Source organism: Python bivittatus, unplaced genomic scaffold (assembly GCF_059951505.1).
Source record: "Python bivittatus isolate LINGU-HERP-01145 unplaced genomic scaffold, Pbiv_v1 ctg000570_np1212, whole genome shotgun sequence".
NCBI lineage: Eukaryota > Metazoa > Chordata > Lepidosauria > Squamata > Pythonidae > Python > Python bivittatus.
In genome coordinates this window covers 21,731,737-21,756,732 of record NW_028277097.1, presented here as the reverse complement: position 1 = coordinate 21,756,732, position 24,996 = coordinate 21,731,737, and the positions used below count along the sequence as shown (strand labels likewise).

Here is a 24,996-nt window from a genome sequence, read left to right as displayed (position 1 = left end):
CAGGAATTGGATGCTGTGAATATTCATACGAAATGTTTTTGGATCTACTCTATCTAATTATCACCAAATCCAGTGAAGTTGGCTTATTCTGTCAGTCAGAAAACTCAAATAAATTCTTACGAGAACTTCTAGCACAGACCTTCACTTTCCTTCTTTAATAAAAGGGGAAAAAGAGAGAGAGAGAGAGAGAGAGAGAGAGAGAGAGAGAGAAAGAAAGAAAGAAAGAAAGAAAGAAAGAAAGAAAGAAAGAAAGAAAGAAAGAAAGAAAGAAAGAAAGGAAGGAAGGAAGGAAGGAAGGAAGGAAGGAAGGAAGGAAGGAAGGAAGGACGGAAGAAAGAAAGAAAGAAAGAAAGAAAGAAAGAAAGAAAGAAAGAAAGAAAGAAAGAAAGAAAGAAAGAAAGAAAGAAAATTACCCCTTCAACCATCTAATACCCCTCACTCCAGGTAAATTCTCAGGGGAAACAACAGTGGTAGCTAGGTCCCCATTTCTTCTCCACCGTGAGTCAAAAAACAACTACAGTGGGTCCATTCTGAGCAAGGAGGGTCTTGACCTCACTCTGAATTGGCTTTACTTGTCCCAGGGCTGTTATCATGGTTCCAAAGTTGATGGGTGATGTGGGATCAATTGAAGCAAAGCATAGAGTGGGGAAAGGTTGGTTAGTCCCTCTGCGCAGCATCCTCCCTCATAAGATTCCTGTGACCCCAACCCTCTTGGCTTAAGACCTGGCATTAGGGCCAGGATGTTAAGTGGAGCCCAATACACATGTACCTCTTTTGTGAATTTGGGAATGATTTGGGAGAGATGCCAGCTTCTCCCTCAAAATATTCACACCAAAATGTTCACCAACACTAGTGAGTAAAATCTCCTTCAGGTTCAACTCAACTCCTGATGACACTCCTTTGGTATCTGACTGGAGCAGAAGTGGTTTCCTACTGCCTTCCTCTGATATTTTTTCAACTTTGATATTTTTTTTTTCAATTTCCCAGACTAACCCTAACCTTAACCCTAACCCGGTCCAAGCATCCTTGGCATTTTCAACATAACCAAAGTCGACTAAGCGCTGCCATTACTTTTTAATAAAAGTATACATTTTGAACAATGAGAAGCTGAAAAGATTATCATTATTCAGTCTTCCTACCACCACCTGCATAAGAGGAAAACTTGAGACCAAAGGTGATGTGGGAGGCATATGATGAAATTCAGGGACAATAGTCTACAGTGGGGAAGCGCCAGAAATACAAACAAACCTGATGAAACCAAAAGCAAGGGAGACTTTGAGAGAGTTTGGGGAGAAATTTCAAAATAACTCCAGTGTTAATGCTTGAATCACAATCTGTTAATCATTTATCAGTGTAATTAATACCCTTCTCTTTGATTTCAGAATACACATTTTTAAGCAAAAAACTCCTCTGTTAATGTATTCTCTTCAATAGTAATATTTTACTCTACAGAGAAGTTGCACCAGATTCTGATGATTGACTGAATAAAAATGATGGTGTCATAGGAACAATGAGGTTAGACTAGGTCCCCTCCAACTTTATGGTTTTGTATTGTTTTATTTACCGTCATGCCTCAAAAATGTCACTTGAGAATTCCAAGAATTGCACATGCATTTTGAATGGTCTCTCCTTACAGCCAACACACCCATCTTTGTTTTTTGAATTCTAGACGGATGGGGGTTTATTTTTCCATTTTGACTGTATTATATTAACAGATAATAACATCCATGCTGGCATGAGTTTCTGGCAATGGCACCTGTTGATTACGTTCTATTTAAACCTGATCAACTTAATTTTGTTTGTTTTAACTGCATGATGTCATTCTGGAGAGTGGAAAAAAAGCATATGTCAAATTATTTCAGATGGGAAAGCGAAAGGAATAAGAAAATAATTTGATGAAGGGAAGGGAAGGGAAGGGAAGGGAAGGGAAGGGAAGGGAAGGGAAGGGAAGGGAAGGGAAGGGAAGGGAAGGGAAGGGAAGGGAAGGGAAGGGAAGAGCTGATTTGTTTCTAAAGCCACAGGACAGTATCAAGGGTGACTGTTATCAAATTGCTAAATCAGATACACATTGAAACCCACTTGGAACATCATATTTTTATCAGACCTTCTGCTGACAAGTATTTAAGTCATGCCTTTAATGGAACCTGAGGCAGATCTTCCTTCATAGGGCCAGACTCTGAAGACATTGGGCAAGGACTCCATTGTTTATTAAAGGAAGACAGTGCATAGGTGATGGCCATTGAAAAGATATTCAGATGCCATGATGCGTCTACACCTACAAAGATCTGAATCATGCAGACAATGATATTCCTAGTGACACTCTATGGAATCAAGAATTGGTGTTTAAAGAAGCAGGATGGAAAGAGTACGGATGCTTTTCAACTGTGTTGTTGGAGAAGACTTCTGAGAATGCCATGGACAGCCAAGAACTCAAACCAGCGGTATGTGGAAATGCCCTTTGGAGACAGGTAGAACAGCCACAGACTAGACAACGGTGAGGCAAATGACAGCTGAGTCTACCGAAGGAATATGGACATGGCAACATCTCAGAAGGGACCTTCCCTAGTTTCTTGGACTATAAAGATGATGGGGGAGAGATGTAATTTCAGACTTGCAAGAATCTGTTTATTATAAGGCTACAATAACCTTATAACAAACAGAATATAATGCAATAAAGTTAGAGCTAGTAGTCCTGGATGTGCTTCTAGACTACTTTGCAAGGCTGACAGGATCCTAGAACAAATCAACCCAAAGTTCTCACTCAAGGCACAAATGACTGAACTCAAATTAACCTATTTTGGACTCCTTATGCAAAGACCTAGCTCTCTAGAGAAGGCTCTAATGCTGGGAAAAGTGGAAGGAAAGAGAAGAAGAGGATGACCAGCAGCAAAGTGGATGGACTCAATTATGGTGGCAGTAAGTACACTGTTGGGAGACCTGAAGGGCTAAGTTGGAGAGGAATCATTCTGGAAGTCTATCTGTGAGGTTGCTAAGAGTCGACACCAAACCAATGGCACATAATCAGACCAAATGCATAGGCTTTAAGGTATTGTGCTCCAATATTAGAAATCTTAGCTATGGAGAAGAAGAGTCATCATTAGATCAATGTAAGGAGATCCATCTGTATGTCTATATAGCCCTTTCCCAGATGCACTCATGACATCTAGTCAGTTCATGGGATGGAAAGAGAAAAACCCATCCACTGGTGGTTTGGATTCCCTGACTTTCTCTGATGGACCTCTTTTCCCTTTCTCTCCCTTCTCCTCTGTCTCCTAAATACCTCTATTTTCCAATCAGAAGTTTGACAACTTCTCATTCTTTATGACAGTTTTCTCATTCTTAATGACCTGAGCAGCATCTGACTCACCACTGTCAACGTTAGAAATCTAGGAGCAATGTACAAACCAAAGAATGATTAAGCAATTTATCTGTTAATCATGGCTCTGCAGGTTCAAGAATGAACAGAATCCTCCCACATGGAGCAAGGTAAATGTCAAGAGTCACCACTGCTAAATCCTCTGTATAATGAGCTGTATAATGAGCTGTATACAATATGAGATGCCATGTGACTTTCAGTTGTAGGGTCATTCTCACTCACTTATGGCTTGGTGTGCTGTGTGAACCAAGCCAGCAAAGGCTTCTTCAACAAACCATGACTGAAAAAGTATGGCTTCATGCAAGGTGCAAGCCAGTTTGGCAGTAAGTCATCAGAACAGCACTTCTGAAACCATTCTGGACTCTGGATTGATCCTCACATTAATCCTTCCTTAAAGCAGAAAACACTATGAAGGACTTGACCAGAATTAAAGGGTTTCTGGATCAGATGAAGCTGTGTGTCATCTTCCATCCTGTTTCTTGGCCAGCTTCTCTGAGGATTGCTCAGGGTTCAGCCCCAGCAATCCGATTCATTCTAGCCATCCAACAGTTTGCTCAGAAATGGGGAAATTACAATTGGACTGAACAGACCAACTTCCAAAGATACAGCTCCTGTTTAAAATGTAATATTTGGATTACAAAGATCAGGGGGAGGGAGGAATTGTAAGAGCTAGCTTGCAGAAACAAGAGCCTTAGCACACACTAACCAACCCCATCATCAATTCTGCTTTCGTGTCTGCTAGCATCTCATTGTCCTTTGGGATCCCCCATCCCTGTCAGGAATTGCCCTTTATAATTTATTCAGCTTGTACTTGCTGAGTTTCTTTCTATTTATCATTCATCTTTACAGTTGTACATAAAATTAGATTGATCCTCCTCTGCCAGATCCATCAAGAAGAGAAAATTTGTCATTGAGCAACCTATAAAGCAAAAGCAGATCCAATGACAACCTCTTCTCGAACACCATGGAACTCGTCCTCTGAGAACCAAATTAAAACCACCACCACAGTGTCACCGGAGCGAGTGGGAAAAAGGTGGAGAGATTGTAACCTCTGTAATCTGATTTTTAATTTGCAATCAAATGAGCAGGACCTTTGGGAATTCTTAACCTTCCTCCCCACTTAAATATATTGCCATGCAAAATTGGAAGCCAGGAAGTGACCCTTATTATCTGCTTTAGCTGCGATGATGTAAATTGGGCCTGCGGACTTTTTGGGCATGACAGCTTTATTTTATTTTATTTTATTTTATTTTATTTTATTTTATTTTATTTTATTTTATTTTATCATTTCATTTCATTTCATTTCATTTCATTTCATTTCATTTTGATTGTTGCAATAGGGCTTGACATTTCTTTGCATGGTGGGTATGAATACTTGAAGTTCATCACAGACGGACTTTGGAGTGGCAGAAGAGCTTTGCAGGAATGAGCTAAATCAAGTTGACAACTGTCCTGTGAGATACTGCATTATCCCCAAGCCACAAATGCATAAGTTGAAAAGTGCAGGGCTGTGGCCTGTCTAAGAATTGTAACTATGTGACTCCTTCTCCTTCTCCTTCTCCTTCTCCTTCTCCTTCTCCTTCTCCTTCTCCTTCTCCTTCTCCTTCTCCTCTCCCCCATAAATGCAACTGATTTTACAAGTCACGCAGACAGTTGTAGACTCTAAAATAGCATTTCTGCCTGTGTTTGCATTATTTTTTGGTTGAGCTTCATGCTGCAAGTCAGCCCAGCCACAAACATTTAGTAGTCATCTGGCGCTTGATGTTTCCCCGGTTGTATGAATGTTCAGACACCCATATACACATGGCTCCCTTGAGTGTGTGCTGCTGCCACTCTGGATGACAATTGTTGCTTCTGGCACACCAAATAATACAGAATTCATTTGTGTGCCAATTCTGGAATAAGAAAATGACAGCAACTACCTGACATGGGCTGATCTCAAAAATTTAATCTGAGTCAATTCTTGGATGGGAGACCACTAGGAAATCTCCCAGACTGGAACAGGAAAAAAAAAAAAAACACAGCTCAAAAGAAGATAGCAGAAAATTATTTCTCTAAACCTGTCAAGGAAACAATATTCCCATATAATCACAGGTACTGAGGCAAGCTTTATGTTTTTACTGGAATCACGCACAGAAATGCCACAAGGTGATTCGGACAAGTCTGAAAGCCGTGATAATTACATTTAAAACTTCCCTTTGCATTTTAGCATATATATCAGAAATGCAGAGCAAAGGGTATTTGTTTTATTTGAGCTTGGTTTGGTTAAATTTCATTAATTGGGAAACTATATAGAAACCTTCAGTATATCATGAAACATTGCAAATGTAAATAGGCACTAATTTTAATACCACTAAAAAAATATGTAATCAAACTGCTGGATTGGAATACTGCCTGACCGATTTTGACAGGATTTTTAGCAATTTACACATCCTTCCTCAGAAGGACAACCAACCCCCTCATCCAAAATATTTCTACTGGAACATGAAGAGGGGATTGTTGTTCTATTCCAGAGATGGTTGGGCTGGGAAGGCAGAACCCAATAGTGATCTAACGAAATGGACATTTTAATATTTATCAATGTGAACGGTTTGCAGGCTTCAGCCAGGAGGATTTGCAACACTGCCGAAACAACTAGTTAAAAAAAAAAACACCTTATAATAGGACCTTGCTTTCTCCTAAGCATTATACCCCACCTTTACTTCCTTTCAATTTTTTATTTATTTGTCCCACTGTTTTCATGGCCAAATTTAGAGGTCTTTCCAACTGATGTCCAAAGGAGGGAGCAAGACTTCCAGATTTCTCCAATGTCGTTTCCTACTCAATCTGTCTACCCATTCCGACTTCACTAATTATATAGATAACTTCAAAATTATATACATTTTGAGTTTTTTTTTTTAACTTTACAAGCAATGTAATAGCCCCACCCCATTCCTGAAGAAAAAACAATTAGATCCATGTTTATTCCAAATGGAAAGCTATACAGGCTGGTGTGAGTCCAGCGAATGGAATTAACAGAGCCCTTTACTCCTTTCTTACTACTGACCCAACTAGAACTAACATTAAAAAAAAACAAAAAAAAAACCAGACCTTGTTTGGGAAAGAGAAGGAAGAAGAAATCAGAAGCTGAGTATTGTTAAGAAGCTAGCTGTTTGTTTAGGACAAAAATTACTGATAAGGTTATTAAAAACGAGGATGGTTCAAGCTTTGATGGTTGACTAAAGTCCTGAAAGAAGAAAGAGTTGGGAAGCCTCCTTGATCCTCAGCTAGCCCTGGACTTCTATGTGGCAGCTTTTCAAGGAATCCTGTTCCACGATGAAGGGTTACAACATTAGGCATGGCTCTTCCTGTGCTGGCTGGCATTAATGACAAGAAACCAAGCCTTAGTTACTTTCTCTCTTGACCACCATCATGGGTCCTACATGGAGCTACTCTTGAAGAATGTCTGTAGTCTGCAATAAGTGCAAAGAGCAGAATGAGAGAATGGTCTCCAGGAATCATATGATATTGAACAACTGAATTCCAGCTGTTTTCTAAGGACAATTTAAGGTGTGGATATTAATGTTCTAAATAGCTGAAGGCCTGACCATGTGAAGGTCTGTGAAGCTGTTGCGATTATAGGATTTGTAAGAGAGGATTTTGAAGGTGCTGTCTGTCTGTCTGTCTATATCTATTCTATTCTATTCTATTTGATTCGATTCGATTCTATCATCTATCTATCTATCTATCTATCTATCTATCTATCTATCTATCTATCTATCTATCTATCTATCTATCTATCTATCTTGCTAGCTAACTAGAAAATTTATATGGCCACTCATCTTAAACTAATAACTCTGGGCTCATAACAAACAATATACAAGGGGGAAAAAAACATTATAAAACCAACATAAAACGAGACAAAAATATCACTGAAAACCACAATACAAAAACCAAGGAATCTCATGACCAACTCACAATACAAAAACACATATAATAGGCTCTGTTAACAAGTTGTGGGGAGTTGGGTGGCATACAAATTTAAACAACAGCAGCAACGATACCTGGCCATAATGTCTGAGGAAAGGGCAGGTCTTTAGTGCCCAAAGCCTCTCTTTTCAGCTTGAAAGAGGCTACCTTCTCCTGTGCACCTTTGAGGCTATGGAACACCCTATGTGGGAGCTGGGTTGCCCCCCACTTTCTCAGGATTTAGGAAAGCTGTAAAGATCCTTCTGCTTCCCCACGTTTTTAACAGTTCATTGGAGTTAGTATTCATTTCATGTCTGCATATCCTTCAGCCTTGTTCTATTTGTATAATTTTGTTAGTTGCCTTGAATGCTCATCCAAGCAGAAAGGTAGGGTAGAAATCACGTAAGGAAGTAAAGAAATTAAAATTCCGAAAGTGAACTGAGAAGTCAAATTGATTCCTTTTGAGTTAGGAGAACATTGGATGCAGACCATTTGGGGACCCTGAGATAGCTTAGAAAAATTAACTTGGGTTAATTCTTTTAATAGAACAACTTCATCGCCCTTGGGTTGGGAAAGCTGCCATGACTAATTCAGAGGACCTTTGAGCTCTTTTGGCCCTGCATTTTTATACCCCTGGTTTTATTTCTTGTTTTGCTTGATAAGTCAATAGGAACAATATCACATGCCTTTCATCACATTGTTGGTCAGCCTGCTCTGCAGTCAAAATAGCACCTATGAAGATGAAAACAGAAACTTCGCTGGCTGAAAACCTACTGACCTTTTGGTTGATACTATAATATGGTTCAGGACTGAAGGGGGAACTACCCACAGAGGGATGAGAAACGTTAACTTCTATGGTTACAAATTTCAACTAATTTTATCTTTTTATATGAATGGTGCACAGTTTCATTAATATTCAATTAACACACAAAGGACCGACTGCATACAAATGAAGGAAGCAAAGGAAGGGTGAGAAGTGTAAAGGAATAAGATGGTGCCAAATTTAGCCCATTTGATACATCCCCTTCTAAACAAACCATTAGGATCCCAAACCATCATTTTCTTAAGATGCTGACACTATTGTCCTGTCCAGTATGTGAGCTGCTGAGACAACTGCCCGTTGGTTTTCTTGCACTATTTTTGTACGCATCTGTCCTTTTTTATAGGAATGTACAACCTGGACCTCCTTCTAATGGCTATTAAAAAAAAATCTGAATTCCACAGTAAAGATGAAGGAATATTCAATTTCCTGGCACAGTGGAAGAGGGAAAACTTACAATTACTCTGTTTGTTTTAGGGTTCAGTTCATGGATGTAGACCATGGAAATGCCTGGGCAGAGGATGCGGATGATGGAACTCACTTCTACTTCAGAATGACATTCCAGACTTTTCTACTGGTTTCAGTGTAATCTGAGTTCAGTGACACAGCCTATTGATAGTACTGGAGCACATCCATATTTAGATTCCATATTTGGATTCTCACCACTGGAAAATTTCCATATTTACCCTCATACAATTGGAGAACATCCATATTTGGATTCATATCACTGGAGAAGTTCAACATTTGAATTCACACAACTCTTCTCCTCCCCAGCCCTGCCTTTTGTACAAAAAGTAGCTTTGGGATAAATGCCGACACTAACCAAACTAAAATAGTCAGTTGGGTTTCAGCAGAAACTCAAATCCAGTCTAGTCTGTTTAGCCACCTATCATGAATCAAACTTCCTTTGTCTTTTGGGTCTTCAGTAATCTACGTAACCCACTGCCAGCATATATGAGCAGAAGGCCTTCAACACAAGAAAGATGAGGATCACGTAGGAATAGATGCTGATGTTTGAGGCAGGCCGGCATGCATTTTAGCCTTTGCTGTACCCTTTGCCTCTAGATGAACAGCTGAATGCTGTGATTAAGTAGAACTCTGAATTCTACCCAGAGACTTGCCATAGATAGCAAGTCACCATCACGTGATCTCAACAGAATTACTTGCCAAGTTTTTTTTTTCCCCCCAGCTTACTCAAATCTCTGCTTTATCTTCTGAATAATTAAATGAGATGAACAACCAAAGTCAGATGTGATCCCTGGATAAGCAACTATATAATCAGGCTGAACAGAAGGTCCATCATGTTCTCCAATGAGCAACAAATTCGTGAAGGAGAGATGTACAGTGCATTTTGGAGTAAGCTAAATGAATTTCAGTAGAATGAGCAAAAACTTGGCTGCAAGTATCCAGATCTAGAGGGAAAACATTGGCATCCTTGCCAAGTAACACTAAGCTATTGGGGTCATTTGCCCCTCACCAAAATTGCCATGTCCTACTGAAAGTCCAGTACCAGAGTGAAATCGATAAGGGGGAACTTCACAGCTACAGAATTTCATTTAAAGAAACAGTGCAAAGTACATCTGAAATGAAACCCATTGGTAGCAAAATCATAATCCATTCAGAGTTAAGCAGATTCTCAGAAGCTTTGGGTACCATGCCATGCTTTTTTATGCTCTCTCTCTGAGGGAGACACCTTCCTCCTGGCACCCTCCAATTTTCCTCTCCTTAAAAACCAAACTAAGATCTTTTTCAGAAGAAGCTAAACTGAAATCGAAACTAAGCTGGGGGATTGGCTCAGCTTTAGAAGCAGTAAATTTCCATGGGTCCCTGAAACAAAAACCATTCCATTTGCTAATCTACGGGATCCGCTTGTATGAGATTCTGTTCCACCATCAAGCAAAATCTGATTTTGTTGACCTCTCATGAAACCAAATGCAATCCTAAAACAATGCATCTTCCAGCTCCTTGACTTCTTTGCAGGGGATGGGGTTTAATGGATTCTGGCATCTGTAAAGCCACCCATGTCATTGAACTTAACAGATTGCTAGTTTTTCTACTTTTGTCATTTCTCCTCCAGACTCTTAATCACTTAACAGTGATCCGGTGAGGTAATGCAGGCAGATATCCTTCTCTGCCACATGACCTGTTTCCATTTAGCAAAGAAAAAAAAAGTGGGGGGGGGGAGAAATTTACCAGTGGGTTTATTAGGCATGAGCTCAGTTTATTTGGACCATAAATAAAAGTTGATGGCGTAATTACATTTCACAACATTATCCTCTGACATTAACCTCAGTAGGAAAAGGTAGCTGGCTTGTAATTTAGAATCAGAATGACTTCAAAAATGTAACTATATTATCAAAAACAACAATATCATTCTCATAATTTAATTGATTGATTAGGATGTTCCCACCTTTTGTTCAGGAGCTCAATGAACATAAAATTCTATTTTATTTACTAATACATCTACGATACTTACATCAACCCCAGCACTGATTTGCAATGGAACCAATTAAAGCAACTTCTGGATGGACATTTTCTGTCCATCTAAGTGTGGACGGCAATGAATTTCCCACCTAGATCTTGGGGATATGTTTCTGATACAGCAGGATTCATCAGGACAGATGATTTGAACCTCTGACAAATTCTCCTCAAAAGTCCTCACTGTGGAGGACTTAGCTCCTGGTCCTTTCTCTCTCCCTTATTTTCTGGATGTTTCTCACCCACTCCCCTCAAGCCAAAGGAACCACGAGCTAATTTGTCTGAGAATGCCAGTGGTTGTCTCTTGTAAGAAGGATTAGCACAGATTAAGGAGGAACGGTGTTAATTGTAGGTGGGGAAAGAGAGCAGTGTGTCTCCTCAATCCACTCTTGATTTCCCCTGTGTATGTCTGCTTGGTAATAAGCTTCCTTTAATCTAGAAAGGCCCTTTGTGAAATCAGCAGTACGGACAGCAATATTGATTGCTTTTGAGAAACCATCACAGCTGCTCACCCAAATTACCTTTGATATGTGACCTTTAATGTAATTACTGCAACATCAAAGCAATTCTATAAATTATTAAAGAATTCGTAGACTTCTTCATGACACTATTCTATTATATGTAAAATATAAACAACCCCTGGCAAACACATTGCAGATTTGAAAGGCCTGGTGGTTAAGGTGGGTAAGGGTCAGACCCAACATGGTGTTGTTTTTTTTGTTGTTGTGGTCTGCAGGGTGGGTCAAGAGGAGATGGGAAAGAATGGCTTAATAAAAGCAATGGGGTAGTCCCTGTTCTATGTAACTTGCATTCAAAAGAATAAGAGAGCAGTGGTGAGGCTAGGAAGACTATGATAATTTGTACATCTAACCAAGCATGGACTTTCTGCAGTGTTTCCACCAGCTAGCTATAAAGCTATATAAATTTCATTGATCAGGATTTGAAACATCATTCTCACTCTACAAAGGACATCTCGAAAACAATTAGTAAAATATTTGCAGGTCGTTGTGCCCCATTAAAACTTTAGGTGGTGCAAGAAAAAGTGAGGGCCTACCCCAAAGCCCAAAGAAATTCTCTGTATATCTCGATGCACGTAGGTGCAAACTGATTTAATATGGGGATTTAGAATAAGGAGAGGCATGTGAAGTTGTGAAAAATAGAGCAAACAAGTTTGGGGCAGTATTTCAACATGGAAAAGCAAAGCATCCCATTTCAAACCAATCAGAGGTGTTCAAGCAGGGCACATGTTTTCTCCAGCTAATTTACTTTAGCAGAAGTATGTTCTAGGTAGACAAAGGTGCAAAGAAGGCTGTGGAAGGCCAGTCTCATGATTGGATACCATGTCACAGCTCTGATGTGGTGCCCAAAAATGGGGTGTTGCTTCACAGAGCCCCGTCGAAGGAACATTTTTTGGAAGTCTCATTTGAAACAAAGACACCACCATCACCACCACCACGCCTGAAAGCTTCATCAACCCTCATTTCCCTCCATTCCTGTATTATTTGCCACTTCTGCATCTGCTGTAGTAGTGGATTCCTGCAAGGGGGTGGGTGGGATGGGATTGACAGAGGTGATCTCCAAGATTGCTTCTAGCCTTTATATTCTATGATCTCCTCCATTCGTATTTTATGGACATTATAGGATTAGTAATCATAGAAATCTGCATACTTTGAGCACATGATATAAGCAGAAAATGGACTAGAAATAAACCAGGATGCTTGGCAAGGTTGAGGAATGTAGGAGAAGAGGAAGAGAGAGGATAAGGTAAGGAGATATGATGGAGATGATTAGAATGTCCTTGGAATTGCTGCAGATTATCACAGGCTCAGGTGGCAATGGTAGGCATTTGCCACCCAGCTGCAAGGAGTCAGACCCGATCTGGTCACAACTAACTAACTAACTAACTAACTAATTAATAAAAGTTTTTATTGGTTTTACATCACAATGATGAGGTCAGGTCAAAATAATGGGTTATATATGTATCAATTTCACATGAGGTCCACTTTCTTACCTTCTGAGATACCTTGCCATGTACTACATTTGATATCATGCCCACTTGTTTTCAGTGATTGTTGGAAGCTGCCATAACTTTTTATGCAACATGTATCAAATTCTTATAGATATCATTCCCCCACCCCCAAAAAATCCAGGTCTTCCAACAGAGAATGACTTCCTATAATCCACAGACAATTAAGATCTCCTTCCTTGTAACCTTTAGACTGAGAATGGCTGTTGAGAGCAACCGAGGCTAAGGAAATTGGGTGCCCCTGTGGAGAAGGCATACAGTCACCAGGTAAGGAAAAAAATGGCAAGGCAGTAGGAAGACAAGCTTTCAGTTACTAGCTATTTTCATAGCAATAGCCCACTTCCATTAAGACCGAGCAGGCCATCTTAACCAGATTGTATCACCTCGTTGATTCTGAGACCTTAAGCATTTTCCAGATAGAGCAATTGGTCCTTCAGGACCACTGTGAGCACCAGCTTGCAACCATGCTAGCGAAAGGTTATCTGTAGCCAGAAAGTTGCAGGCATCAGAAGTTACCCCCTGCCATGGCAGAAGAAGGAGTTCTGGAGGCAAGGGACTTCCTTGGTGGTGCATATAAACTTAGGAAATGTTTTTTGGTGAATCCCATGGGATGGTGACATTAGGAGCTTACTTAATCAGTATAAAACCACATGTTTAACTTGATCATACTTAAAGAGCCACAGTACAACCCTTTGCTTCACCAATGATGTTCGCCTCTCAAGGAATGTGGTCTAGGAAATCTCTATGGCTTCTCCCCTAGATGTGACCCTACTACAATTCCCATCAGCCTTGCTCAGCATGATCCAATAACGAAATAAGTGTGAACCCATAATTCATCAATATCTGGAGGGCCACAGGTTCTTCTGCCCTGCTTTCAGTAGAGTCTGCTCCTGTTTGAAGATCCATCACACAACACCATGAGCTTTTGTCTGTGCTACATTGCAACATTCAAAAAAGATATATATCCCAGGAAGAAGGAAGAAGCAAACTATATGGGAATTATTTATACCCACAAGCTGTCTACAGTTCCTACTATTTGGGCCTACTCAACTTATCTTTCAGTGAGTAGTGCGAAGGAGAATCATCTTCTGAATTCAATTCAAAAAGTAACTCAAATAGGAAAGTTAAACATTGGATGAACATCCACCTAAGTCAATTTGAGAGTAATATTCCTTCCAAGGGGATTGAAGAGTTCCTACTAAAGAAATTGCTCCCAAACATTGTCTCTGTGTGTGTGCATGTGTGTGCATGCACACACACACACACACACACACATGTGAACTGGGCAGGGAAACCATCAACTGAATATGGAATTCGTTTCACCCAAAATAAACCCTGTGAGCCTCACACTCTTTCTGATACTGTTATGAAGTTTTGTAATCAAATGCACTGAGTTTCAATTTCAGACTGACCACCTAAGTACCAATCTGTATTTTTCCCCATTCCCCTTCTGTTCTTTTTAAATTCACCTTGCAGCTGAAGCCGAGACTGCACAAGAGAAGAAAAACAGAAAGAACTGAATCATTTGTTACCGGTACAATAAAGCTGAACTCACTTCTGTCGTTCAGAATTGCCAATAACCAGATTGAGGACGATGTATTGTAAAGGTTCTGTGAAGGTATTTGTTAAATACATAATATTGAAAGAACGCATGTCCTTGACCATAAAGATCATATGATGAAATTCACAGATAACACTGTTCTACATTGATAGCAAAAATAAAAAAATAACTAGAATTGAAGAGCAAATTATGGGATGGGAGAAATGTACAATAGCATTAAGGGGCAGTGAACTAAGCATCTTTCTTGGCATGACCCTGTGTGTTTTTATTTATTTATTTATTTAATTCCAACCCCAAACCAATTCTGGGTGATTCATCATATAATAAATCAGAAAAACACAATACAAATCCAATTGTTCAGGTAAGAGATTTAATTGGGAGCACCTCAGCCTTTAAAAGCACCGAGAAATAAATGATAAAATCAGAAAGCTGGAAGAAGTAAAAATCCACTTATGAGCAATGTTTGGGTTTTAGTTAAGATAGGGACATACAACAATATTGGATGCAGCTGATAAAACTGTTTCCCACCACCCCCTTAAGTAAGAATTTACTTCTTTACTCTCACTCCCACTGAGTTCCTCTCCCATTACCACATTAACTACTAAAGCTAAGTATCAAATCTTACACAATGATGAGGAAGACACCAACTTATGACAAATTCCCTTTCCATTCTCTGCCTTGCAAATGCTGATAGGTATTTCTCTGAAATGGACCTAAAGCCCCAATATTAGGCATTAGAGTGGCTCTGTTCACATGACACAATTAACCAAGCCACTTATAAATCTAGCATCTGCATCATTCACATATCATGTTAAGTATGGTCAGCTTTAAACTGAGTGAGATTTTTTTAAATGGCTTTCAACAACCAGGTTAAATGCATCGCGCAAACACAGCCAGTGAGTCCCATTCATGCATTATGCAATTTACCGCAGGTAGCTTTCTAAAAGACATTTTTATGTTCCATTTTTATCATTCTATTTGTGTTGTTCAAACCTAATTTCCTTCCTGGAGCACACTAAACATCCTACAGTATGATCCGGTTGTGAAGAACGGTGCCAGTTTGCTCATGATCTTCTCTCCTGCCTTTTCTAGCCTCCCAAAATGAGTCCAAATGATATAACAAGAAGGCCCAAATCCAAGTTGCCATCAAAATAGTTGGCCTGAGAACGCAAAATCCAAAGTTTTCATTTTAAAGCTTTTGGGCAGAGAAAGTCGAGAGAAACGCTTTGTACATCTCAGCCACGTTCCCACCAGCCAATCATGTCACCGCTCAGAAATACTCAGCTTTTGAAAGTTTTCAACAGGAAAGCCAACACAATCTGGCCCCACAGCCAGTTCTCTTTAGCATCCCTCTTGGTGGGTCTGTCCAACAACAGAAAACAGGGAAGGGAGGAAGTTCAAAAGCTAAAGAAAAATACAGCAATTTCTATGTACCCAGTGAACGCTGTACTTTGACCAAACGTTGATGTTCTCCAAACTGGACCTCAAAGTTATGAAGATGAATAATCTTAAAAGAACAATCTGGACTCACCCCTGGCAGTGTCTTCTGTTCGTGCAATGCACTTTGAGCTTTAAGAGCAGACTCCCTTTCACAGTATGTTAGGAAGGCACAACCTGTAAAAAAAAATAAAAAAATAAAAATGGAAAACTGTGAACATGTTGTTTCTTCCACCATCCAATTTCTGGCAGGACCAAATTTTCTCCAGGAGCAAACAAGCAGTACTCTGTCACAGGCTACTTCTAAACATGGAGGGCTATTTAGCAATTATACCTAAGAGCTTAATCCAATCCTCTTTAAAGTCAGCATTTCTGCCCCTTGAGCAGTGAAAAGGTCAAAGGCCACAACATACGAGAAAAGGCATAGGTCAGGGGCTTATCGATGAGTCAGAAGACTTAGTAAGCAGAGGGATCCTCGATTCCCAAACCAGGCCCAGACGATGCCATGAAAGGTGCTGAAGTGTGACTTGGCAAATTAAAGAGCCTCATGAGAAGGGTGGATCCTCTTAAACTCATCAAAGCAAAGAAGGTTCATAAACCAGAGATTGGCTGCCCAATATGTGGACAGAGACATCTCAGAGGGAAAGATGTCACAGGAAGCTATTCAGAAGATGACTGACAGAGTAATTTTAATACTATTTGGAAACCATTTTCGGGCTTGTTGTGAGTTACTGAAAAAATGTTCTGTTGTATGGATTACATGATTAAAAATAATATGGATTAATAGAAATAATGGAAGTTGTTTTTTAAACTTAGGGTAAGAGTTGGATGTATATTGTTACTTATATCTGTTGTGAGAAGGGTTGGAAGTCAATTCTTTCTTTCTTTTTCTTTCTTTTTCCTTTATGCAGTTTTACTCTTTACTCTTCTCTCTCTTTTCAACTTTTCTTTTCCTCTTCTTTTTCTTAATATTCATTCTTGTTAGTTTTTATTGTTTTTTTTAAACTTAATAAAGTTATTATTATTAAAAAAAAAAAGATGGCTGACAGGCAGGAGGGAGTGACGGGGGGGGGGGGAGACTGGAAATCTCACCACAGCCCAAAAGGTGAAATGGTTGAGATTCCACCACCCACCACTCATGTTAAATTGTCTCATGAAATAAGCAGAAAAGAGAGAGAAAGAGATGGAAATGGTCCAGCTTTTTTTGCAGAAGCCAAACATTTCTTTCCCATTTGGCAGCTTTTCTTAGGAGCCAATGGAATGGTTTCTACCATTGCATTTGAGAGTGGTGGCCTGAGAGACTGCAGTAAGGTGTCTTTTAACAAGGGATGGGTGACCCTTGGAAATCAAAGGGAGAAACAAAGTATTCCTATTGGCAACTCCTTAAAACAAAGGCATCTTTGGCTGGGGTCTCGCTGCAGCTGTGGAGGGCACCCATGTGATCCCAGAAAAAGTTTCAACTGCTGTACACTATTTGAATGTGCCCTCGTGCCCCCAAGCACCTTTTCCCCTTCACATCCAATGTGCTTCACAGCCTTACTTTTTCTCTGTTGGTTAATCTTGGCAGCCAGTCTCCTGAGTCAAAGGCTGAGCTTCTTTCCTATAATCTACTACCAAATGTAATTCACTGGAGGAGGCAAAGCTTGGGGTTGGCATATCCTTAAGGGCCAACGGCATATATAGAATTTTGTGAAGGGCACTCTCACCCAATGGCTACCATGGTAGGTGTGGCCAATCATGAGACACCCATGTAACCAGAAGATAAATTGTAGATGTTCCTCACTAGTTCTACTATCCCCCAAGGATGCTTCTGTGGGCACCTGGGCAGACTTTCAAACAAAAAACTGGGCTGCAACCACCCAAAATGTGGATTTTATAAGAATGCTTAGGAGGTGTATGAAGGCATTTGTGGAGAGAAAGATAGTGCTTGGCTGCAACTTTGCTTTAGGCATGCTTGTCTTTTAAACATATTTACATCTACAGGTAGACCATTATGAGTGTGTGTTTGAGTAAAGCAATATTCGATTTAGCGCAAGTTGTAAATTGATACCAGGCCGCATTTAATGAGACCCAAAATTCAGTTAATGCGAGGCTAAAGTGTGAGCAGTTGAGACTTGCACAGTTGCAGTCGGGGTTTTAGACTGCTCATCTTCATGTGTGCAGAATAAAGAAAAATAAGATTTCACCAGAGGAAAACAGCACATGTTTTTTAAAAAGATGTTTTTGTCAGCGAAAGCTTACCTTTAGAAATGATATGTAGAAATTTATCAGTTTTATTTTGCTTTCTCTAACTACTCTGTGACTTGGTTACCCATACATTTAAGTTATAAGTATATTCCTGTTATCCTTTACTGTAAAATTTCATATAAACATTTCCGTTTAAATTTTTTCCTTGCTTATTTCTGTCGAGCTGGAACCAATTACCCTATTTTCCATAGAAATCTCACTCTGAATAGCGCAAATTCAAATAATGGGACCATTTCGTGGAATTCATTAACCGCGCTAATTGAGACCTACCTGTATATTGTCTATATGTCTATGTCTGTGTATCTCAGTGAGCTTAACAGATGTTAATGGGGTGTGATGATTTATTATTTGCTTGTTTTTATTTTTATTTCAGTTTATAGAGCAGCCCATCTCAAATTCATGACTCTGAGCATCCTGTTGTGTACCCGGTCATAAAGGAATACTTTACAAGAATTGCACTGGATGGAAAGAAGGTGTTCTACCACTCTCTCCTTCTCCCTCTGATGGACTGGCCTGCAAACTCTGTTCCTGAGCCAGTGTTGTTTAAGGAAAGGAAGAGACCCCTTAGGAGACTGAGATACTGCATAAATCAGGACTTTTCATCTGAACCAGGAAATCACTCAAAAGCCATTCCTTCTTGAATGGGAGCATTGCAAGAACTGGATACTGAGGTCAAGCCCAGAACGTATCCCCGGGGGACTCTTCCACTGAAAAAAAGTTAGGAAAAAAAAAATTCCCTAGTTCCAACAGGATGTTGTACCAATCACTCCAATTGGCTTCGATACTTCTCTTCAATTGATAAAACATTTGCACTCGGACACATTTTCATACTCAATGTTTCCAGGTGTCCACATTTCATGCATGTGTTGAGCAAATAAATATTTCAAGGCAAATACTAGCAGATTCCTGGAATAATTTTTTCATGCCAGCATGGATTTTTCTTTTGTTAGGTTGCAGGAGGGCTACTATAGATTCCCTGCAGTTTTTAGTTCTGTCCCAGACTACCTGGGAAAACAACATTAACTCCAGCCTAACAGTAGGGTCTTGATATGCATATTTGTGAGTGTGCTAAAGTGTGTGGTATAAGTGTGAATATGTAACACACTTAATCTGGTGACTGCATTAACCCATTGGGGGGGAGTGTTGCACAATAACGTAAACCATAAACTAACCACAAAGGCTTGGCTATGTGTTGTGTAAACAGGCCTGGCACGTGCTTTTTTCAGGGTATTTATTTGATTATTTGTCATATTTATACGGCTGCCCATCTCACAGTCAAGTGACTCTGGGCGGTATATCACAAAGTCAGAAACAATATATACAAATTAGTATCCATATTATTAGTATTAAAAACTTTAAAATGATAAAAGGCACAAAATTAAAACAGAATAAAAAAGAGATTAGTAAAGTGTATCTCAAGGTTTGTTTTGGATAAAAAGAGGCTGCCAGAACAAAGGCATGCCAGTTACTTGCTGAAAAGTCATCCTTTACACACACATACACCCCCCCATCACTTACTTCAAAGCAGAACTCTTAATCTGTGGCAATCCTTAATGAAGCTGCAGAAGAGATTGTTCTCCACACACCAATGAAAACAATATAGTTACAGAAGCCATCTAACTTATTTGGCACACATCTGAACCCAGGTGTACCCATGGACATTGCCAGCCCCAAATCTTCAACCAAGTGGAAAAAGCACAGGTGTGCAAAGCTTCCGATCTGTAGAACAGAATCCACCTTGGGGCAGGGCTGCAAATCTCCATCCAAAAGAGGAACAATAGCTAACCAAGTCTTCCTGCAAAAACCAGGATGGTGAAAGCAAGAGAAACAGGTGCCTTGCACCTGTGGCTCAACCCTGTTCTCCAGAGGGAGGGCAGTGCCATCAGTTAACCCCTTTGCCTCCAGGCAAACTTGAACCCACAACTCATCACCTTCCTCTGCTAAAGAAACAGAGAACCTGGAGCTGTTGCTTTTCAGAAAGCTCAGCCCTGCCAGATGTGGATTGATGTACTATGTTCTTTAGAAAACAGTCCAGAAATACATTCAGATGTTTAAAGTGTGCCTTTCTTTTATGCACATGGAATAACTGCATGTTTCTACTGTCCTAGGATAGAGGGGCTGAGCTGCTGTGACCCTGAAGCCAGTGGAGTTGCATGCCCCTGACAAGTCATTAAACTAGTCCTCTAACCTTTCCCCAGAAGATAAACATGGGAACGGTCTACACCAGTGTTATCCAAACTTGGCCACCTTAAGATGAGTGGACTTCAACTCCCAGAATTCCCCAGCCAGCCATGCTGGCTGGGGAATTCTGGGAGTTGAAGTCCACTCATCTTAAAGTGGCCAAGTTTGGACAACACTGGTCTACACAAATCTTAGATCTCTCTTATTACTTCTTGTGGTCACACCCACTGCTGCCTAACTACGCTAACAAAACAAAAAAGGGAAGACAGACAAGTACCCTAACCAGAAAAGTGTCTGTTCCCTACATTTCCTACAACAAGCCAAGAATTGAACATGGCTAAACCAGGAATCAGGACACAGTTTTCGAAGGAATTCTGGAACTAGTTGATTAATTAATTATTTAAAAGATTTATATAGCTGTCCGTCCCGTGAAACACAACTCTGGGTGGTTAAGGTGCATCCCGCTTTATCTCTTGTGTCTCCACATCAGTAACAGAAGGAAGTACCAATAATAAACACATTTTAAATGGTAAATATTTATTTGCTTTTGTGATTTATGGGATTAAGTAGTCAGAATTTGGCTTACGCTACTTCCCAATTTGAACAGGTTATTATTACTCCTCCTCCTCCTCCTCCTCTTAAGATGGCCCTGAAGGCAGACCTCCCCCATATAAAGGTGACAGTGGGACAATAGTTCCCTCCTTCCATGAGTGTATATTTTCCATGAAAGAAGGTCAACAAGGAACAGGCACAAAGCTAATGACTTCTGAATGGTCTTGAAGAGAGAACTGGTCAATACTCAAATGGAAAGCTGTACTTAAAATTTAATTTCAGTGCTAAATCATGCACTGAGTGGTCTCTGCTGACCAGACAATGAGAGAAGACTATGCCACTGGTCACAAACCCGGAGTAGTTGATACCATCTAATTAGGTGCTGATCAAGGCACACCAGTGGAAAGATAAACTACAGAGTGTAAAGTTCCTGTAATGGTAGCTATATATTTCCTCTTCTGGTGATGGTCCTAGTGACAGCTGAGAATAATGAAGGTCTGCAATGCTTCCCAGACTATATCTATAATTCAGATGTGACTGGTGGCAAACTCTTCCTGTCCTTGTAAAAACAGCATCCTACTTCCAAGATCTGTTTGGAGCGAGATGAGTGATTGGGACAGAAGGATTAAAATAAAACCTTTTCCCCAGAATGAGGGGATCTGATGAGACAGAGACTACCTGCTCCCAGCCCCACATAGGTATAAAAGGAACATACTGGAAATGCTGATGGTTTCTCAAACAAGGGAGAAGTTGAACTGTTTCTGCTGAGGACATAGAAAGCACAAAGAGCTGGCAATATTGCAAAGAAGAAACCTGAGGCATTGGTTGAAGCAAGGGGCTTCAAGAAGACAAGTTCTAGGTATGGACATCTGCCAGGTCAAGTGCTTCAACAAAGCCACCTGCATCACCTCTGCTCCTCAACAAGAGGTATCATGACACCTTCAATGTGCAAAGTGCCTTCCAGTAGCAAAGCATGTCCCTTAATATATATTGTCTGTCCCTTTCCTGTAGGAAAAGAGATCGTATGGGTGGGTGGGGAGGGAATTGTGGAGGGGTTCCATCCAGTTTGGACTTTGCTTCTTTCAGTGTCACTCAACCTGACAGTACCCCCCAAATTATCCAAAGAGCAAGCTGTGGAGACATCTAGAAATCTCATCAGGTCAGGATTTTGCTCTGCTTAAGAAATTTCTCTCTCCCTCCCCCCCCACAAAGATCTGAGAGATAACACACATTTTGAAATAAGCCAACTAGTATTTGATTATTCCCATAGCACTATTGTCTAGATTTAAGCTTATCAGTCATGGATAATCCAAAATCCCTAGCAAGGGAAGACATTAGGGATGAGACCCCCAACTTAATTTTTACATGTTCTTGCTTCATACCCATCACCTGATTTTGGCAAGCGTTACTGAGAAATATTTCTGGGAGAACTCAAGATGCTTGCATGCTCTTTTGTAACTTTCTGCTTGATCCTGATCATTGTGTTGGGCAACTATGGAATTTGGATTCCTTCTCCTCCCCTCTCCCTCAACATCATGGCTGTGATTGCTTCTTGGAAAATATGGCAGTGAGAACTTGATATTGATTCCAGGTTCAGAGGAAAGGGACTCTGAAGACGGACTGCAGAAAATACAGAGTCAACTGCCTTGGAATCAGAAATTTGAAGTTAGGATGGGCAACCGTTGGGAAATGCTGCACAGTTTGACTTCACTGACCTTATCCCTAGTCAATTCTGAATAGATTCTAACTAACTTAGTAGATCCTAGTAGATTCTTAGTAGATCCTAGTAGATTCTAACTAACCAACTAACCCTAACTAGATGCTCTAGCTTTGCTGATTTAAGGCCATCGTGTTTCGTTATTTCTGGCAGTTCACTGTGCTCCAGTATTGCCCATGGCAAAACACTTTTTATCTATGTTCACACAAAATCCTTAACATGCCATCTCAATTAACCTACTTTCTAAAACAACAAGCTAATCAGATGGGCTGAGTTTGCCCACACAAGCACCCCCCCCACACACACACACAATTCATCCTTGACTCCTGATGATTACAAGAAAATGTCCATGTTCTTTTCTTGGCAGGATTATGGAAGTGGCGTTCTATTGCTATCTTCTGCATTTTTAAAAAGTTGTCACTTTATCTTGCAGCTCTGATATTCCCAGATGAGTTCCCATCCAAGTTGTATCCAGACCTGACCCTGCTTAGCTTCTAAGCCCGAACAAGGTCAGCTCTTCTTACTAAGACACAAATACACATACCCTAAATAAGATGAAAATGAATCACACTGGCTACTTTGTCTGAACACAACCATTAGGCCTTTGACATGCTTAAGTATGTTGTCTGAATATAGTCAATATGTTTCAGAGTTGGGAGAACAAATACCTCTTTTGTGCCCGAATTCAAATAGTCCCCTAATATCAAAATGCTAATTTGAAGACTGACTTTAAAAGGCAGGCCTCAACTTTGAATCATCTAGCTTAATTTCTGGGTGTGCTAATTTCTTCTCCATCACCTATTTTTGATGCATTTCACTTGATGGACCAAGATCTGTCATATTCTGGGGGAAAAAAAGTTGTCCGTGCCTCTTGAGCTGAAGAAAACTGTGGATAAATTGGCACCCTGCCACATAAAAACTTTGATTAAGAAAGTCAATGAACAAAGTAAATAAACAATTAATAATATAAATAACCAACCACTCATTACTTTCTGTAATTGTTGGATGGATTGCAACATCTTCATCCTGTTCTTTGTTTTGTTTGTCCTGCTTGCTCATCTTATGTGCTGATTTAAAGTTGGCTCATGCAGCACATTTAATCAACTCAGTGAAAGCGGCTATATACACACTGTTAGTGTTAACCTGGGTTGAGTTGGTTTTTTGGAGGCCTAGACCGTTTAATTAGCTCTTGACTCCAAGTACTGTGTAAACCCAGTTCAATAACTGGGATCTGCTGTGCAAACACAGGCTTGGAGATGCTGGGACTGGGGTGGTGGTGAAATCCAGAGTCTAATATGGCTCACTAAGAACTTTCCACAGTGAAGTCAGGAGAGCCCAAGCAGTGATCTCAAGATAAGGCTGACTTGACTCCCACAACATACTTAATTGGGTCAACGGAGGAAGCAATGTGTCTTGGCAATTCCAAAAAGGGTTAATTGACCCAGTCAGTTAACTGACCCAGAATCAATTGACCCAGTCAATTAGCCCACAGGAAATTAGATGGATAGACCCAGTCATGCATGTGGCTAAATAAACTTTTCTTGGTGAGCTGGGTCATGGATACACTCTTGACAGTGGTGTTAACTAACTTTACCTCTACGAGGTTGAAGCAAGGTCCTAGAGGGGCCCCAGGAAAATTAGGGTCCTCTAGGCACTCTGTGTCTATGGCTCTTTCCATTTTTAATTTCTGTGATGATTTGGGGGAGGTTGAAAAATAAGTCGAAAGTAGGAAATTCTGCTGACTATGGATCTGGATCTGACTATGATGGTACCAACCCTGATTAATCCATTATGGATTTTCTTTTTTCTTTTCTTTTCTTTTCTTTTCTTTTCTTTTCTTTTCTTTTCTTTTCTTTTCTTTTCTTTTCTTGTTTTTGCTCAAGCTTGGGGGGAAAATGAAGTAGACCAATGGCTTTAAAAAAAGGCTACTACAAGATAGACCCATCTACCTCTAGATGAGTGCTGTTAGTGCACAATGAAGAGTCTTCTGACAGGGAGAGGAGATGACTGGGTCATGTGTACAGGGCTGTTGCACTCACACAACCTACTTAACTGCATTATTGTAGGGTTAGTGTGTCATGTCAACACCTAAATACAGTCACTGAGAAGCTTTTTTTATTTAGATAGCTCAAAAGGTTCACCTTGGGATATCTTGGACTGGGAGTCTGGTAGGAAAGGACACATTCAACATCTCACTTTCTACCCCTGGATGGCATTTTTTTTTTTTTGCTTCAATGTAGGTGTCTGGAAAATCCCAGCCAGTAATTAACTGTCATTCTATTGAACCACAGTCTCTAGGAAACATGAGGATGTATCAAGCAATCTCCAGGGAGGCCTATGTTGTTAAAGAGTGGGGGGGGGGGGAATAACCAGGAGCTGGAGACAGGAGGAACTGGAAGAAGGGGGAGACTTCTATCTCTTCTCTATTTTAATTTTGCCACCAGGGGATTCAACAACATAAATAATAATTGCACGAAACACAGATGGATAATAATTGCAGCAAAGGTCACACCATCCCCTCTAATCAATCCCTAAAGAGTTTGGAGGGCTGGAACACAATGGAAGAGGCATAATGTGGTTTTGTAAGGCTATAACAAAGTGTCTTGTGATGAACCCAGCTGTCTCAAACCAGCTGCTAGAAAGAAGTTCTATG

General features: G+C 40.2%; 1 protein-coding gene across 29 annotated transcripts in view; it reads right to left on the bottom strand.

The window, feature by feature from the left end:
* Positions 1-24,996, bottom strand: part of CELF4 (CUGBP Elav-like family member 4) — a 752,374-nt gene that overhangs the window by 621,531 nt on the left and 105,847 nt on the right. For all 29 annotated transcript variants that reach the window (XM_088153025.1, XM_088153036.1, XM_088153023.1 and 26 more), the window contains exon 2: positions 15,741-15,823. In XM_088153025.1, the coding sequence (XP_088009151.1) occupies positions 15,741-15,823 (83 nt within the window). The remainder of the gene's footprint in view (positions 1-15,740; positions 15,824-24,996) is intronic.